Here is an 18,349-nt window from a genome sequence, read left to right on the forward strand (position 1 = left end):
AAATATAAAGACATACTGCATCCAATCCCACAACTCATCAGACAACCATCCACAAGTTCCTTATGGACTAAAGGAAATCTGACATGCACTACGCTCCCGTATCACAGCTCGCCACCCTTGGAGATCTTGATATACTGCCTGGCAAGGCCTCTCTACCTTCAACCCACAACTAATGCAAGCCCATGCTCTCTTTACAACACTCCTGGCACTTTCTTCATGCAATTCCATCAAGAAAAAGACGACCTCTTCCAAAATCCTACTAAGGTGTTCCTATAGTAGTCCTCTTCTTTCAAAATTCAAAATCATAATCGAGGCTATGGCTTCTCTTGCTCTGACTGGTCCTTTTGCTTCTCAGAAACCCAAAGAGCTCATGCTTAGCTTCCTCCATTTAAAAACTTCATGGTACGCAATAGACACGCCGGCTGAGTAACTCCCTGCCCATATACTTTGCATGCGCCATCACCTTGCCACCGATAGTTGGCTCCTCCATCAGCTCGCAGTCTCGTGTTCTCTTCTACTAGTAGCCAACGAGCTCTCCTGTGACGTAGTCCTTCAGCAAGCCTCCCTCTCCTGAGCTTTTTACCGCCACGCAGCTCTCTTTCCTCTGGCGACGCCCCCTATGGGCCTTTCCTTCTGAGATTTCCGAGGTTCCCTTCGCTCTCCCTAGTCTTTCGGCTTTCTTCCCCAAGTCCTCTTCTAGATCCCGTAACCACCGCTCCTCATAATCTACCAAAAGCGGCGCTCCCCTTCCATCCAGCAGACCCCAGCCTGAGTGTCCTTCACGATATCCACGTCGCCATATACCTCCAACCACAACCAAGTACTACAACCTCCTCTCCTGTACTCACATAGCATCTGCGATGCCTTTCTCCTTCACGTGATCATATCTGGCAACTATTTTTTTGCTCTCAAAGTATCCGAGCTCCCGTCACCTTCAATGGTAGCTCCCGTCACCTTCAATGGTAGCTGCCTTTACGTAGGTTCTCTCCTACAACTCCTGCACACACACTCGTAGCCAAGGTCTTCCAATTCCTTGGCCTGCATAGTAAGATGCTCCCTCCCAATCGAGAAGCTCTTGGCTTCCATCACCCCCCGTATCTGCGACGCCCTCCTCCTCTGACAAAAGCCATAGCCTGTGCCTCTACTTTCATAATGATCCTAGCCTTAATGTTTCCTCCCTTGCATCACATAACTTCTGCCTCTGTCGTCCACGAACTCCAGCCTTCATTTATCCAAGGGACTCCTCCTGTGTAGTAGCGACGCCTAGCCAAATCGAGAAGCTCCCTCCAAAGTAACAATGGACCTTCACCGCTCCTCCTTCGCTCGCGTGCTCCTCCTTCATCTCAGAAGCTCCCTCCTCCTTTTTGCGCTGTCATGTTTCTAGCCAAGTCCCAAAGCTTCCCGCCACCTTCAGATCCCCAGCTCGCAGAACAAAACGACCCCCACTGCCTCTCCGAGCTCGCATCATCGCGACCACAGTCAGGACTTTACAGGACTTCAATAAGTGCCACTTCGTCACACACAACGAACCCACACCAAAACTTGCACACAAGCCTCACTACGCCTTCCGCTCTCCAGCTCCTTGAAGCTCTCCACACACACGTCATTAAGCAACCTCTCTCACCAGATCATAGCTCCCTGAGCTCCCCCCGCCGTCGCCCTCATCGAGAAGAGCCTCTTCTACTCCACCGAGCACCCTCTGTCGTCCACGAACTCCTTCTAAAGTAGTCCTTCACGTAGCATGCCAGCATCGTCGTCGAGAAGCTTCCTCTTCCTCCTCACGTAGCCACCTGCATGCATGCTTTTTTGATTATGGCCACGTCACCTTTTGCTTTTTCACCACTCTCCCCCATCCCTTCAAACTTTACACCAAGGTCATGGATGCCCAAAATCCCATTCTTTAACACACCAATGCATGCTAGAAGCACTTAGCACCATATTGCCCATGCTGCCACATATGGTGAGCACCATTCCGACATAATGGATTTTTAAGACAGCCACGACAAAAAATTACTCATGTCCTCCTACAAAAAGGATTCGGGACAACCATGAAGAGCACATGTCATCCCACAACAAAACCCCGTCACACTGCTCTGGATTGCCTGCTGCAACCACACTGCACTTCATTATCTCCCAGAGTCCCTGTAGAAGTGTCTTCCATCTCAAGAAAGTATAGCATCAATGTCGAGTCCTTCATGAGAGTATCCATAGCTCATTTCCACAACCAACTAGCTATGTACATAGCTATGCACTCACCCAGCAACATGCAACAATTGAAAAATATTATTCCTTTTTTATCCACACAATGGGATGGCCATCAAGGGGCCTAAAATATGCCATCTTGGCCATAAAGGTTTGATAGGTGCAGTTTCGACTAGGAGTTGGAGATAGTAGTGTCATCGGAGACATATTGACCAGAGGTGGGTTCATAATAACACTTTGGCACACCCAAGGGATGGATGACAACTTGATTAATAAATTTAAGTGGCTATTAGGGGATGTATATATATATATATATATATATATATATAATTTTAGGCAAACCCAAGGCCAAGAACCCAAATGACTCAAATGATGCTTACCAAGAGACAAAAATGTGACTCGAACTATGATGATGTCCCATTGAAAACCACGGGCCAGCACCAACTAGTTGAAAAGAGGCTAGTGGGATTTGCATAACTATACGTAAGCTCCCACTATCTAGAAGTGAAGGCACTACCCCTAATAGTAACACATGAATTCATGTCACCTTGTGTTGCTCATGCTATATCTCCACCTACAGTAGCAGCAGCTGGCCAAGATGGAACTCATCCTCAAAAAGTTCTCTAAAAGAAATGGGTGTTAATATTCTTCAATACCCTCTAGTACATAGAGGGTCATATGTCTTCCAGCTCCTAGGCATCATCAAAATTATCTAGTGGGGTAGTGAAGATGATAGCTGAAGCAAGTAGAGGCAGAGGTGGAGCCATAAGTGGAGGCATCATAACCTAATTTTGGACATGGGCCTACATGAGTTGGGATAAGGCTAGATATCATAGAGGTTTTGGTATATTTTCCTATATGGCCAAGTTTGCAAGTCATGTGTGCTTCTTAGACCGAGACATTGTTGGGCACTAGTTAGTTCCTCCTACAAGTTCTGCTACTTGCAATAGAGCTCTTGGTGTGCCCATGCGTAAATCAATCACCTCCTTGCTGAGCTTGTCCTTCTCGTGGGTGACTTGGAGGAAATGCTACCACTCAAATGTCTTCTTCTTGCCCCATAAGTTTTTGGTAATGGTGGGAATGGTGGTGGCACTGGACAAGGGGTGTTTAGATGTGTTAGCCCAAGCCACAACTTCCTCTTTCAATAACCCCAGGTGCCTTTGGAGCACGTGCTATGCTGTTTGAAGGACAATATTTCCTTGTCCTTCTCCTCTTCTTCTTTGCTCCAGGCCTTACCCTCCAAGTCAAATGGTAGCCTGGTTGCCTCAAGGTCTACCTTGGCCACATCCTAGTTATGCTAGAGTACTAGTATCTAGTCCTTCAAGAGCACATTGCACTAGGACTTTGGAGAGAATCCTTGGACTAGGTCAGCAAGGAGGGTGACAGAGTTTGGCATGGTAGTTTGATTATTATGGGTGCCTTTCTCTTATCAAGGCCTTTAGCCACATTTTGTGTGTTGACCATCTTGGTGTTGTTAGTTGGGACAATGTCACAATGCATGCGTGTGGCTAATGATTGGGTCCAATTATCTGCAAGGCCTGCTTGGGGGACTACATAGATACACTTGTGTTGTTGGCATCTAGCCCTATCTTGTCTCAAGGAAGGATCACCAAGCATTTTTAGTCGGGGATGAGGACGTGCTCAACTATTCAATGTACTACTACCACTTCTTGGCTAGCTATGTCGTAAGGAGATTAGAGAGCTTGGATAACCCTTTTAGGTTCTATGTTGTTGGATTGTAGAGAGACTAAACCTAGGCATCAAGAATTAGGACAAGCATTCGCATTAGCATACTGTTGGTAAAGGCTATCGAGCATCCTAACAGGCTCTACATAGAAATCCCTCTGTGCTTGGCAGAGCAAGGTGACTTCTTTTGTAGATGCTTGACTAGGTGTTTAAGATGCTCCCTTTATGTTGTTACCTAGTGGTTGGTTCTAGCAAGAGTGGCACACAACCAATCTACTTCCAGGCACAACTATTTCTTAGTGGTGGCAAAGAACTTCGACAAGTATTTGGCACAATGTTCTGCAACTTGGAGTTTGGGGACCTGGGGTAGTGACACTTGTAGGGCATCAGGTTGCACGTTTACTAGGCTTTCTATTTGAACTTTGCACTTATATTCTGTGATGATGGATCTATTCAATCCAGAGTGAGTGGGGTTTCGGGGCTTACTGGTGGCCACAATTGTAGGTGTAGAGTGGCAGATACATAGGGAAGTGAGGCCAGCTTATTAGGTAGCAAAACAATTATTGTAGTGGATGAGGTTGCCATGATTTATCCAGGTAATGATGCTTTGAGACTTGGTATGGATGGGGGTGGTCCTCCATGACAGCATGGCTACTTCCAAGAGTTGTGTGCAATGCAACCAATCTTGAATAGCAGTGAGATTTGTGTCAAGCTTAGTGAAGGTGTTGTAGATCACCATGGTAGTAGAGCAAGCACACAAAGGAGACACCTGTAGAAAGGCAAGGGCTGTGAGCAGTGAGAAAGCAAGAAAGTCAAGGAAGAGAACTATGGCAACTAACAAAGGCAAATGTGCAAAAACTAACAAAGGCAAATGTGCAAGCATGAGCGATAGGAAATTGAGCAAAAATTCAGTTATTGAGGGTAACAAATTGCTTCATGCAAGGCTAATAGGAGAGAACAGTGGGCAGCATGCATGTAGAAGCATGAGCACTAAATTTCGAGGTTCATTCCAAAAAAATGCAACTACAATCACCTCAAAAATAGTTTGTGCACCCATGAATGATGACTCAACATCTGACACAATGACATTCACACGTGTTGATGTGATAGCTATTGCTTTAGGCTACTCCTCAAGAAATGGGTAAGGAAGCATGGGGCCAAAATAGGGCCTATGATGATAGCCATTAACTATCTTCTTAAATGTATCACCCTATAATGTGCCCAATAAAAATCTAGCATCATAGAACCAATGAACAATCCAATATGGTCTAGACCACTAGATATTTATCTTGCCATGGTGGAGGCCCTACTCAAACTGAAATAAGAGCACTACTCAGACTGAAATAAGAGCACTACACCCTTTTCTTTAAAGACCCAGAGTTTGGCATGCTGATCTACCCACTTCTTCCTATGGCATTATGTGACATTAGAGACATATGATGCTATGAATGACCTTCACTGAGCTTGTGGAGTTGGTCCATCTGATGCATAAGAGACTATTCTAGGATCAACTGTTCAATCACCATGATCTAGGAACTCAAAACCAAGAACTCGATGAGTATTATTGCCTCAATGCCATAAACCATTTTGAAGTGGTGGAGGCTAGTTGCATTTTTATATGATATATGAGGTCCCAAAGGGTGGAATATAACTTTTGATCCAGTTCTCATTGATGACCTTCTTCTATTCTTTTTGGATGAGCTTCTTGGTGGATGATTTTGCCTAATCATTGGCTTGAGCATAGTAGATAATGGAGAGCTTATGGGGATAATTATATGCCTCTTTGTAAGCTTGGACATGACATCATTGACAAAGTGGCACTAATGATCTCCACTAGACATTTGAAACACCTCATAATTTTCTCATTGAATTTGTCTATAGAAGCTGCTAAATTGTCTCTCATTGCTCGTGCCTCAACCCTGTATCGGTTGTGAATAATGTACTTGTTTCAAGATGCATGGGTGGCTAGATTGAAAAGACCGATGAAGTCTAAGCCCCATTTTTAGAATGGATTGAGGGGGAGGACTACTTGTGTGGCATGTGATCATGAATGGTGGGCAAACCCAACCATTGGCAGACATCACAATGCATGGCAAAGGCGATGGCATCACCAAGAATAGTAGACCACCATAGTCTGGCCTAAAGGATTTCTAGACTATAGTATCATCGGCAAGAATAGTAGGCCAAAATGGACTGTTCATGTGGTGGCACACATCAATGAAGAACTTTGTCAAGGCTAAGATGATAAAGACATCCCATGATGATGCAAAAATTCTGACACCAGAGGGTGAGTTGCTTGCGCCTCTATTTTAGGACAAGTGTTTTTTACCATGGATTTTGCTTTCAACAAACTAGAACATATCATCATACCACATTGGTACAAATGCTAGAACATTATCTTACATCTATTGTTCATCTAATGCCATCGGTGGTGCTCCATCCAGCACCTTGGTTGGAGTTGTGTCAAGTTTCACAGCCGCAATCACATTTTGGTCTACATCAAGGAAATAATCCACCACAAATAGATTGGGCTATTCTTTGCTCTCTAGACGAGATAGGTAGTTGGCGATCGCATGCAAGCTAACATTAGGCAAGCACTGACTAGAGCTTCTTTCTTGGTGGTCTAGTAGTTCTTCTTGACATTGGGCAATTGTTGATCAGTGTATTAGACGATTCAGTACCACCTTTGGTTTTTTGCTACTTCAAGAATATGCCAATGGCTCTATTGCAGGCATACATGAACACATGGAAGGGAAATTTTCAACCCGGAGGTTGAACAATCAGAGCTTTCTATAAGAAAACAATACGTCTGTGCTCAACAGATAACAGGATCTCGTACACAAGAGAGAAAACCAGATAGTATGGAGAATCAAAAATTTGATTACTATAGAATTGATACAATAGATGGCGCTGCCTTCCAGCCGTGTGCTCCTATGAAAGAAGCTTTGATGGCGAGCTGGAAACAGTAGAGGACGGAGGCTGGATGCTAAGGAATCAGGGTTGCTATAGCCAGTGATGAAATGGGCTTCATGGGCTTGCTCTTATATAGCCACTAGTCATAGTCGGTTGGACCCAATTGGGTGACCGATCCAGTCCACCCAAAACAGTTGACTAGGGGTCCCGAAATAGGCCACCGACCACACGATAGAACCGTGGCGTAAAATAGAGCAACTTACCTACGGTCACTGTTTGGCCCACAGCCATCCGAGATCATCTGGGACTCTAAATGGGCCCTGCAACCTGAGAGTGGGCTGCCCCAAGAAATGCTATGTCTACCCTCAATGCGGTCAGTCATGGGATGCCTTCCCACACTTGCATGTAGCCTAGTTGGCAGTGTGCCAACTCCATCCAGCCATCAAGCCACACATGGCCCCCATCTGGTGTCCAAACCAAGACCTGCCAGATAACCGAGCTACTCAAATGCCTTCTCCTCATATGGGGGGCTTACAAGTAGAGTTAGCTAGTTCCCGCGTAGTTACATGAGAGTGGAGCATTGATATCTAACACCCCCCCTCAATGTCCACCCGCAAGTGAACTTACTTTTTCGGCCCAATGCCAAGTCGATGAAGATGCCTCTCCAGCAAGTCTCCTCCAAGAGCCTCCATGAAGATGTCCGTAGCATTCTCTGTAGTCAGACAGTACACCAAGTCGACCTCTCCATCCATGATGAGCTCGCATACAAAGTGATATTGAATCTCAATGTGTTTTGTGCGAGCGTGTAACACAAGGTTCTTTGCAATCACCATGCAACTCTGATTATCACATGATAACTGCATTGGCTTGTTCTGCACTATACCCATGTCCCCCAAAATCCTCCTCAACCACACTGCCTCGCAAGAAGCAAAGCAATTTGATTTGTACTCAGCCTCGGTAGAAGAAAGAGCAACTATAGGTTGCTTCTTGCTGACCCATGACACAGCTCCAAATCCAAGTGAGAAACAGTAACCTGTCACTGATCTCCTGCTGTCCACGTCTCCTACCCAATCCGAGTCACAAAATTCGGTCAAGATGTTGCCCTTGGTATAGGTGATGCCATAATCAAGTGTGCCTTTGATGTATTTCAGCACTTACATCCCTGCCCTCTAATGGTTCTCTCGGGGCTTATTGGAAAACCTGCTTAGTACACCAGTCGCAAAACTGATGTCCGACCATGTGTTGCACAAGTAAATCAAACTGCCCACAAGCCTTCTATACTTCGCTTCATCCACAAATGGTGATGAATCCTTGTTTGAGAGTTTCACGTCAACCTCCATAGGGGTACCAACTATCTTGCACTCAGCCATGCCAAATGCCTTCATTATCTCTCCAGCATACTTTAGTTGTGAGATGAAGATCTGTTTCGGCTCTTGCCAAACTTCAATCCCCAAATAGAAATGCATCAGCTGTCATTTCAAACTCTCTTCCTAGCAAATGCTTTGTCTGTGAGATCTTCTCTTCATGGTTCCCTGTTATGACAAGGTCGTCCACATAAAGGACCACAATCATACACCTACCTCCTTCTCTGAAGATATACAAATTTGCATCAGATGGGCTTCTCCTGAACCTGTTTTGTAGAAAATAGGCATCAATTCATTAGTACCATGCTCGTGGGGCCTGTTTCAGTCCGTAAAGTGCCTTCTTTAGTTTACAGACTTTACCTTCTGAATCGGGGATCACAAAACCTGGTGGTTATTCCATGTATAGCTCCTTGAGATCCCCATTCAAAAAGGCAGATTTTACATCCATCTGAAACACGGGCCAACTTCCCTGGGCAGCTAAAGCCAAAACACTGCGAATTGTGGTTACTCGATCTGTGGGAGCAAAAGTATCCTGATAATCAAAAGCATGTACCTGTGCGAATCCTTTTGCCATGAGCTGAGCCTTGTACTTATTCAATGTGCCGTCGGACTTGTACTTGGTCTTGTACACCCACTTGGTGCCGATTACCTTGTGTTTTGGTGGATGATCCACAAGGTCCCAAGTGTTTGTTCTTCATTATGGAGCCATACTCCAACTGCATAGCCTCCATCCACCTATCATCACCCTGTGCCTCTTTAAGACACTTGGGTTCATCAGCACGGATCACTTCTGTCATCAAAGCATAGTTGACCAAGTGTTCCTACGCCCTTCTTTGCTCCTCTAATCTCTTGGACCGGCGGTGTTCGGATGGTTCCTCCTCAATGGCTGGAGGTTCTCTACCATCCAAAAGCTGCTTTACCCACTTCAGGAATGGCCGTTGCCATTGTGGTTCTGCAGGCTCTTCTTTATCTTGAATCCTCCCAAGCACTATTGGGAGAGTTCGGTCTTCTATTGGTGGTGGTACTAGATGGATATCCTGGTCCTGGTTGTCTGGGAAGGAAGCATCCTCCTCCAATTGATGCGGCTGTTCTGAGAAGACCACATCGCGACTTACTATTATCTTCTTGGTAATAGGGTTATAGCGACGCTAACCCTTCGCCTCTTCACTGTAGCCCAAGAAAATACACTTCCGGCTCTTTGGTTCCCATTTGGTCCAGTTAGCATCAGGGACATACACAAAACAGTCACATCCAAAAACTCTGAAATGTGCAACTGAAGGTTTCTTACCAAAAAAGGCCTACAGTGGAGTCATCCTGTTCACAGCCTTCGTGTATCTACGATTCAGAATGTAAACTACCGTGTTACATGCTTCAGCCTAGAAAGCCTTTGACAAATCTTTCCCTTTCATCATACTCCTACCCATTTCACAGATGACGTGCATCTTGCGCTCTGCTACTCCATTGTGCTGTGATGTATGTGGCGGGGGCTTCTGCCTCTTGATCCCGTGACTTTTGCACTAACTTTCGAATTCAGTTGATGTGAACTCTCCACCTCTGTCTGATCTCAATTTCTTCACCTTCCTCCCCGATTCTTTCTTGACCATTACATACCATTCCTTGAACTTACTAAAAGCCTCGTCCTTAGTCTTCAGGAAGTATATCCATATCCTTCTACTGTAGTCATCGATCAGCATCATGAAGTAGTAAGAATCACCCAAAGCTTCCGTCTCCATCTTTGCGCAGAGGTCTGTGTGAACGAGCTCTACAGGAGCCTTTGCCCTGCTGGCCTCTTTAGGAAAGGGCTGCCGATGCTACTTGCCCATCATGCAAGCTTCACATACATCGGGCAGAGCTAAAATTTTTGTTAGGTCTACAATCATTCCACTTTTATGCATCTCCTTTAAAGACCTAAGGTTTAGATGACCAACCTCTCATGCCACAGCTTAGTGTTCTTCACATCGGCTCGAGCACTGAAAACTGAGAGTTCGTAGATGTTGTTGCACCGTGTACCTTTACCAATGACCTTCCCTTGAAGATCCAAGATCTGTGCACCAGTCTTATTGAATTGAACTTTGAGTCTCGATCCGTGATCGCAGAAACAGACAACAAGTTCCCCTTGATATCTATTGCCTCCGTGCAAATCTCCTCAATTGCTACGAATAGCTCTACTAGTACTGCTTGTGCATTGTTGCTAGACTCTCTTTACTCCATTCTTCTCATCTGCAATCTTCTTTTAGCACTCATTCTACTTGTGCCCTGCCTTGTTGCAATAGAAGCACTTGATCTTCTTCTTTCTCTTTTTATCATCAGAAGAAGATGGGTTACCAGAGTCCTTACCCTTACCTTTCTTTGATCTAGTCCAAAAAGCCAAATCTTCTCTAGTCCTCGCCTTTTGACGCATCTCCTCCTCCAGAAGCATCACGCTAAAATCCTCAAAGTTGAGGGGCAGATTTCGATTCTGCGTATTCAGCACCGTAACAAGACTGTCGTACTTTGGTGGGAGAATCTGTAAGCACCTTCATGCTAGATTCTTGCTTGTGATGGTGATGCCAATCGCAATCATCTAATCGCACAGATTCTTCACCCTGGTGATGAACTTGAGAGTGGGCTGCCTTGGGAAATGCTCTGTCTACCCTCAGTGCAGTCAGTCATGGGATGCCTTCTAGCCATGCACTCCTGTGAAAGAAGCTTCGATGGCGAGCTGGAAACAATAGAAGATGGAGGCTAGATGCTAAGGAATCAGGGTTGCTATAGCCAGTGATGAAATGGGTTTCACGGGCTTGCTTTTATATAGCCACTAGTCATAGTTGGTTGGACCCAATTAGGTGACCAACCCAGTCCGCCCAAAACGGTCGACTAGGGGTTGGTCCCGAAATAGGCCACCGACCACACGATAGAAACGTGGCATAAAATAGAGCAACTAACCTTCGGCCCACAGCCATCCGGGATCATCTAGGACTCCAAACGGGCCCCGCAACCCAAGAGTGGCTTGCCTCGAGAAATGCTCTGTCTACCCTCAATGTAGTCAGTCATGGGATGCCTTCCCGCACTTGCATGTAGCCTAGTTGGCAGTGGCCCAACTCCATCCAGCCATCAGGCCACAATGGCCCCCATCTGATGTCCGAACCAAGACCTACTGGATAACCGAGCTACTCAAATGCCTTCTCCTTGTATGGGGGGCTTACAAGTAGAGTTAGCTGGTTCCCGCGTAGTTACACGAGAGTGGAGCATTGATATCTAACACTTTTTGCCAGCATGAGTTTCAAATATTGGAATACATGGTCACATTGTTCAAACAACCAAGAGGGGATGTCATCTTCCATGTGCATGTGGATGCTTCTAATTATGCTTTGGGTATTATTCTAGCGCAGTTGGATGGTCAATTGGACTATCTCAGTATATAATGCTAGCAAGTTACTAACACCTACTAAGTCAAACTATAGCACAACTGAGTGAGAAGCTTTGGGGATGGTTTTAGTGTACAAAAACTAAGGCATTATTTACTCAAAAATCCCTTTTTCTATGTGGATCATCAAGCTTTATTTTATCTTATTAACAAGACTGCCATCCAAAGATGGCTTGTTTCTTGGATTCTTCTGTTGCACACATTCAACTTTAAAGTTATTCATGAACCAGGCAAGAGCCATGTGGGACTAATTGTTTGTCCAGGTTACCAGCACCCAAGCAAACACATGTAGTTGACATGGAATTGCCAGATGCTGACTTGTTTGAAATTGATTATTGTGAGAATGAATATGCTGAGTTGGTAGATTACCAGTCGAAAGGCACATTCCCTGACACTATGCCTCGAGATAAGCGTATGAAACTCACTCTCAAGGGGTGGAAATACACTCTCATTGGTGGGCAATGTTGTGGTGTAAAGGCCCTATGTAACATTCATAGTTTGTATATAATGTGAAACCGGTTCGTTGAACCAGTTCCACCCTAACCCTAACACATGAATAAAACTCATGGGTTGTGGTGTGCCCATTATCCATTCTTCACACCCACACATTGTTGACTCTTGTCTCCTACTCTCTCTCACTCTCCACTCACTCCATCAACTGGTATCAGAGCCTGGGAGCTCACACCCCCCGCACACTTGGCGACAACCCCCGAATACTTGGCGACAACCACACGCGAAGCAACTCCAACCGAGCACTGAGAAGATGTAGAAGCATGACGAACAGGACGGTGGAGCATTGCGCGGAGGTAAAGAGTGCACACTGAAGGTCGCACGCGCAGAACCATGCAGCGGGTGCAAAAGCTGACTGTCAGAACGTTGCACGACACAGAACAGCATGGAGTGAAAGAACGTGCAGAGCATCCCGAACGCAGGTGCGCAAAGTAGCCTAGACGCAGCAAGACCAAGAGCAGAACAGTGCAGATCTAGGGAAACAACGTCTAGAATTGCCATTTTGGGGATGTTGGAAGAGGTGAAAAACGTGCTTGTGAGATAAGAGGTTTGAAAAAAAATTCTCGTTCTTCTCAACGGGTGTCATAACGGGGCATTCCCCCCCATGCAAATGTGTCCTTAAACCATTATTTATCGCACTTCTAAAGGGAAAGAAGAGTGCCCCCGTTACGGGCCTTGGAAAATCCCATTTGCGACGTGGTTCGAAGGGCGTGTTTGTGTAGTGGTGGCACACCCTTGTGAGCATCCAACGGTGATTTTGTGACACTTCGAAAACTCTTGACTCTTAAGGTACTTGCTCTCTAGACCCTCCTTGTGAACATAATCCACTTGGGGAGTCGTGGTTCGTAGGTACATATCACATTGGGCACTTTGGCAGTGATATTGCATGACATTCGTCACGTAACACTGTGATTGCACTAGTGGGTATGCTATTGATGCATTGAGAGCACTTTTGATGCCTATTGTGCTTGGATAGCACTTGCCGTTCAAAGGGCTTTTGTGGTTTGGATGCATATGCGTTTAGGAGGAAGCTATTGGATGCCGTACATGCCTCACATGTTCAGAAATTAATCAAGGGGCTTTTGCCTATTTGCAGTTCTGAATTGTTTGCCATAGTTTGGGGGACTCTTACATGCCTTTTGGTCACTAATTGAGGACTTTAAGTTGGGGAAATTGTGCCATTTTCTGAGTATAACAGTAATTCACTGTTTCGGGACTGTTTGAGTCTCGTTTCGTCCTCGAACACTCATCTTTTGGTGTTGTACCGTCATTTACTATTTTTGGACAGTTTTGGTGGAGCTTTCCTGCTACTGTACCACATTTTCGAGTGCTATAATTGTCATTAAAGCTTGTTGTACCGTTTCTGCAGCAAGTGGGAGGTGTTATTTATCTGGGAGTGTTTCCACGCTTTGGAGATACTTTGTTGAGCACTTCTAAGTGCTTGCAGGGAGTCACACACTTTATTTCTTGGTTCTATTTGCTGATGTGGCTTCATCAGGAGAGAGCTTTGCTCCACATCCGGAAGCTTGAGGGTGCTAAGAGCTATGACATCTGAAGGACCCAGGTGTACAATGTTTTGTTGCAGAAGAGTCAGCATCTCCCTATAAGGGAAAAGGGTGTCAAGCCCTCCGCCATTAGTGATGAGCAGTGGCTCAACATAGATGAGCTTACACATTCCACACTCATGCTATCAGTTGTGGCTTCTCTTAGGTTCATTGCCAGAATCTTGGGACACTTTCAGGACAGCCACAAGCAACTCCAATCCTCTCTTAAATGTGGCAGATGTGGAGGGTGCCATCCTGCAGGAAGATATGAATCGAAAGAACAACTCAAGTGGGAAAGGGAATGCATTGCAAGCACGTGGCCGAACCAAGAATAGAGGCAAGAGTCAGGACAGAAATGGTAGGAGCAAGCCCCGCTCCAAAAAGGATGTTGAATGCGATCATTGTGGCAAAAAGGGACATCTTAAAAAGCAATGTTGGAAGTTGAAAGCAGAAAAGAAAGAGGGCAAGAAAAGGCAGATGCAAGTGATGATTCGAAGGCCATTGTGCCTCATTCTAAGAAGTCTTCTATCAAGATAGAGGAGCTGAATTATGTGTCTAATGGCAGCCATTGCTCTTCAGATCTTCTTTTTACCTCTACTATCAGTGCACACTCTCTACATGTGGGGTGTCTCTCAGATCTTAACACATGGCTGATTGATTCAGGGGCTTCTTTCCATGTTACTCCTTTCAAGAATAGCTTCAGCAAGTACCATGCTCGGAAGCCTCAATATGTGTATTTGGGAGATAATCATGCATGCCTCATAGAGGGAATGGGTGACGTGAAATTGCAGCTCTATGATGGTTCAGCTTTCATGCTTCATGATGTACGCTACATCCCTGAACTTAAGAAGAATCTCATTAGTATGGGACAGCTTGATGATATGGGATATCACACCACTTTTGGTGCTCAGAAGTGGAAGATAGTAAAGGGCTCCATGGTTGTTGCTAGGGGTCCTAAGATGGACACTCTCTATCCATTAGTTGCTGGAAAAATTGTTGTATCTGGTGATGCTTCTGTTGCCGAGCTGCCAAAGGTTTCATTGTGGCATAGCCGGCTTGGAGACATGAGTGTTAGAGGAATGGAAGAGTTGTCTCGTCTTGGTCTCTTAAATTTTCAGAATTGAAAAATTGTGAGCATTGCATTTATGGTAAATAGAATATGTGTCCTCATAAGAGGGTGACAAAGTGCGGATCGTATTAGCCTAATCTATCACTTAATGAGCATAAAGATCACGGAGGATCAAACCAAATACGGAAAGCCATGGGGAGAGAGATAGGAAGTATGAAACACTCAATCTATTCCAAATGTGCTTGTAATCAACAATACATGATAGGCTTCTTATAGAGAGTGCCCTTTGAATAGTCATCTGTGGGATCCTCTGGTCCACATCTCTCCTTGTGGATATCCTCAATCCACATCTCTCTTTGTGGATATCCTCAATCCACATCTCCACATCATGTAGTCCACATCCTAGGGTGGCTACTTTAATTCTTTCCTATACCATACCTTAGCCTTTAATTATGTGCTCATGGCACCACAACTCTCAACACCTCCCCTTGGTGCCATAATCCTTTGGCTACTGCAAGGTGGTCAGATGTGAGTTACATTCCATCACCTCCCCTTAGTGCTTGCATTGCTACTTAAGGTGGTCAAATGTGGTTTTTACATGTTAATACCTCCCCTGGGTGCTTTCATAGCTACTCTCAGGTGGTCAGGCTTGATTTACAAACATATGGGCCGAAGGTGGAAAGGATTTTACTTTTCAATGCTTCATGTTAATGGCATTCACTTCTTCGCTTAACGTAGCTTGATGCATGATGCTTTGTTCTTCCATGTGCCTTAATGCTTTCTGTGTGGATGCCATGCTTTGTGCTATGGTCATCTCATGCACTTGTGCTTTTGGCATGCTTTTTGCATTCATGTGTCGCTTTTCCATTTAATGCAACGGTCTTACCAATTGATTTCTTTCAATATTGGTAGTGTCTAATTGCATACAATGATTCTGACTTGACAGGCACGTAGAGCTCGAAAAGCTTTTTGGAGCGTGTCCAAATTCTTTCTGGATTGAGAGTTACGCCTAGTCGAAGATTTTGTGGAGAAGAGATGGCCTTTGCTAATGTGGCACAGGGATTCACATGCAGAATTCCAAACTGTGCTTGGCAAGGGCTATGTGCTTAGGTGACACTTGGTGATGTGGCAGTTAACCAATCCTGAACCTAAACCAGCTTGTGGTAAACTTACTTTTCAATGCTTCATGTCAATGGCATTCACTTCTTCGCTTGACGTAGCTTGATGCATGATGCTTTGTTCTTCCATGTGCCTTAATGCTTTCTATGTGGATGCCATGCTTTGTGCTATGGTCATCTCATGCACTTGTGCTTTTGGCATGCTTTTTGCATTCATGTGTCGCTTTTCCATTTAATGCAACGGTCTTACCAATCGATTTCTTTCAATATTGGTAGTGTCTAATTGCATACAATGATTCTGACTTGATAGGCGCGTAGAGCTCGAAAAGAAGATCACTTTTCCTTTTTGGAGCGTGTCCAAATTCTTTCTGGATTGAGAGTTATGCCTAGTCGAAGATTTTGTGGAGAAGAGATGGCCTTTGCTAATGTGGCATAGGGATTCACATGCAGAATTGCAAACTGTGCTTGGCAGGGGCTATGTGCTTAGGTGACACTTGGTGATGTGGCAGTTAACCAATCCTGAACCTAAACCAGCTTGTGGTAAACTTGATTGCTGGTGGTGACTTAACTAAACCAGATAGTCTCAACCAAGGTTAAGTATGCTTAACCACAATTACTTCCAATCTGCAAATCACCATGCAAGAAGGCATTCTTTAAAGACCATCCCTTCGATGCATCCATAGCAATGACTGCTCTTACAATTGCCATCCTTGCAACCAGAGTGAATGTTTCTTCATACTCAATGCCATATGTCTATGCATACCCCTTGACAACTAATCTTGCCTTGTATCTGCTCATAGAACCATCTGCATAGTGCTTCACCTTATAAACCCACTTGTAGCCAATTACATTCTTGTCTTTTGGCAAAGGCACCAATTCCCATGTAGCATTTGCATCCAAGGCATGCATTTCTTCATCCATCGCTTTCTCCCATTTTTCTTTTCCCATGGCTTGCTCAAAAGAAGTGGGTTCTAGTTCTTGTATCACTTTGACCATATAGGCATAGTGAATGGCTGTAAATCCATCATATTTCAGCCTATCCACAAGATACTTAACTATGGTAGACCTGCGCAAAATAGGCTCACTACCAGGTGCTCTCAAAACATCCCTTGTCTTCCTTACTCCAGGTGTAACAACAGAAGGAATACCCAACTCATCATCAAGGCTCTGTTCTGAGCCACTAGATTCACCATCCACATAAGAATGACCTGCATTCACATCAACCATGGGCTGATCTACTTTCTCTTTTCCTTTTCATGATACTTGCATACCACGATCTGCATTGCTTTGAGGAGATTCTCCTGATCTCAATCTGCCTATCCATGGCAAAGTATGTGAACCACTGCTAGAGGACACTACAGGTCCACTAATATTTTGTGATTACTACTGTGAATTCTGTGCAGCATTACCATTTTGTGCATCTACATCATCAATCACATTTACTGGTTTATACCAGCTGCTCATCTCATCAAAAACATCTCTGCTCACTGTAAACTTATGAGTAGAAGTGTTATAGCATCTATACCCTTTCTGCTGTAGAGAATAACCAATAAAGATGCACTTGTCAACTTTTGGATCCACAACTTGGATCTCAACTCATTTGGCACATGAACATAGGCAATGCAACCAAAAACTTTCAAATGAGAAATATCTGGTTTCCTACCACTATACCTCTCCTCTGACATCATGCCATGTATTGCTGCAGTGGGAGTCTTGTTCATTATGTAGACTGCTGTAGCAACTGCTTCAGCCCAATAATAATCTGGCAGGTCTTTTTTGTTGAGCATGGCACGAGCTACCGCTCCAATATGCCTATTTTTCCTTTCTGCAAGTCCATTTTGCTATGGGGTATGACTGCATGAATATTGCTACTTTATGCCATGCTCTTGCAGGAACTTGCAAAGTCATTTGAGAGATACTCTCCCCCTCCATCTGACCTTAGGCATTTTATTTGTAGGCCGGTTCCTTTTCAACCATAGCTTTAAAAGCTTTGAAATGCCCAAACACTTCACTTTTTTTTTTCATAAAATGCACCCAAACTTTTCTGCTGTAGTCATCAATAAAAGTCACAAAATAATCGCAACCTCCAATAGATACAGCTTTAGTAGTCCACACATCAGAGTGGACTGGTTCCAATGGCCTCTTACTTTCTTGAACATGTCTAGGAAATGGTTTCCTTGCCTGTTTTCCAAATTGACTGGCTTCACATATCTTATGCATTTTTGCAACCTTGAACTTTAGCAATCTTGCAACAATATTTTGGGCCTGCATTAATTTTAGTCACTGTACATTAACATGACCAATGCATTTATGCTAGATATCAATATCTGCAACTACACTAGTCCCATGTGCAAACATTGCTGCACTCAATTCAGGCATGTCCACATCCAACGTAAACATCCTGCCCTTCTTCTTCCCTTTTGCTATCAAGCGACCTTTATTTTTCATATCCTCAACAAAGCATCCATGCGCATTAAATATGACCTGTAAGCCCTGCTCAACCATTTGACCAACAAAAACCAGGTTCTTGGTGATGT

The 18,349-nt window shown here is 44.5% G+C and overlaps 1 protein-coding gene across 1 annotated transcript in view; it reads left to right on the forward strand.

The window, feature by feature from the left end:
* LOC147902547 (uncharacterized) overlaps window positions 1-18,349 on the forward strand; it is a 60,567-nt gene that overhangs the window by 18,375 nt on the left and 23,843 nt on the right. The window contains exons 8-9 of the mRNA XM_087373893.1: window positions 11,835-11,983; window positions 14,289-14,726. Of these exons, the coding sequence (XP_087230019.1) occupies window positions 11,835-11,983; window positions 14,289-14,726 (587 nt within the window). The remainder of the gene's footprint in view (window positions 1-11,834; window positions 11,984-14,288; window positions 14,727-18,349) is intronic.

Source organism: Dipteris shenzhenensis, chromosome 4 (assembly GCF_047967505.1).
Source record: "Dipteris shenzhenensis isolate YYH24624 ecotype China chromosome 4, Dip_SZ_1.0, whole genome shotgun sequence".
Classification (NCBI taxonomy): Eukaryota; Viridiplantae; Streptophyta; class Polypodiopsida; order Gleicheniales; family Dipteridaceae; genus Dipteris; species Dipteris shenzhenensis.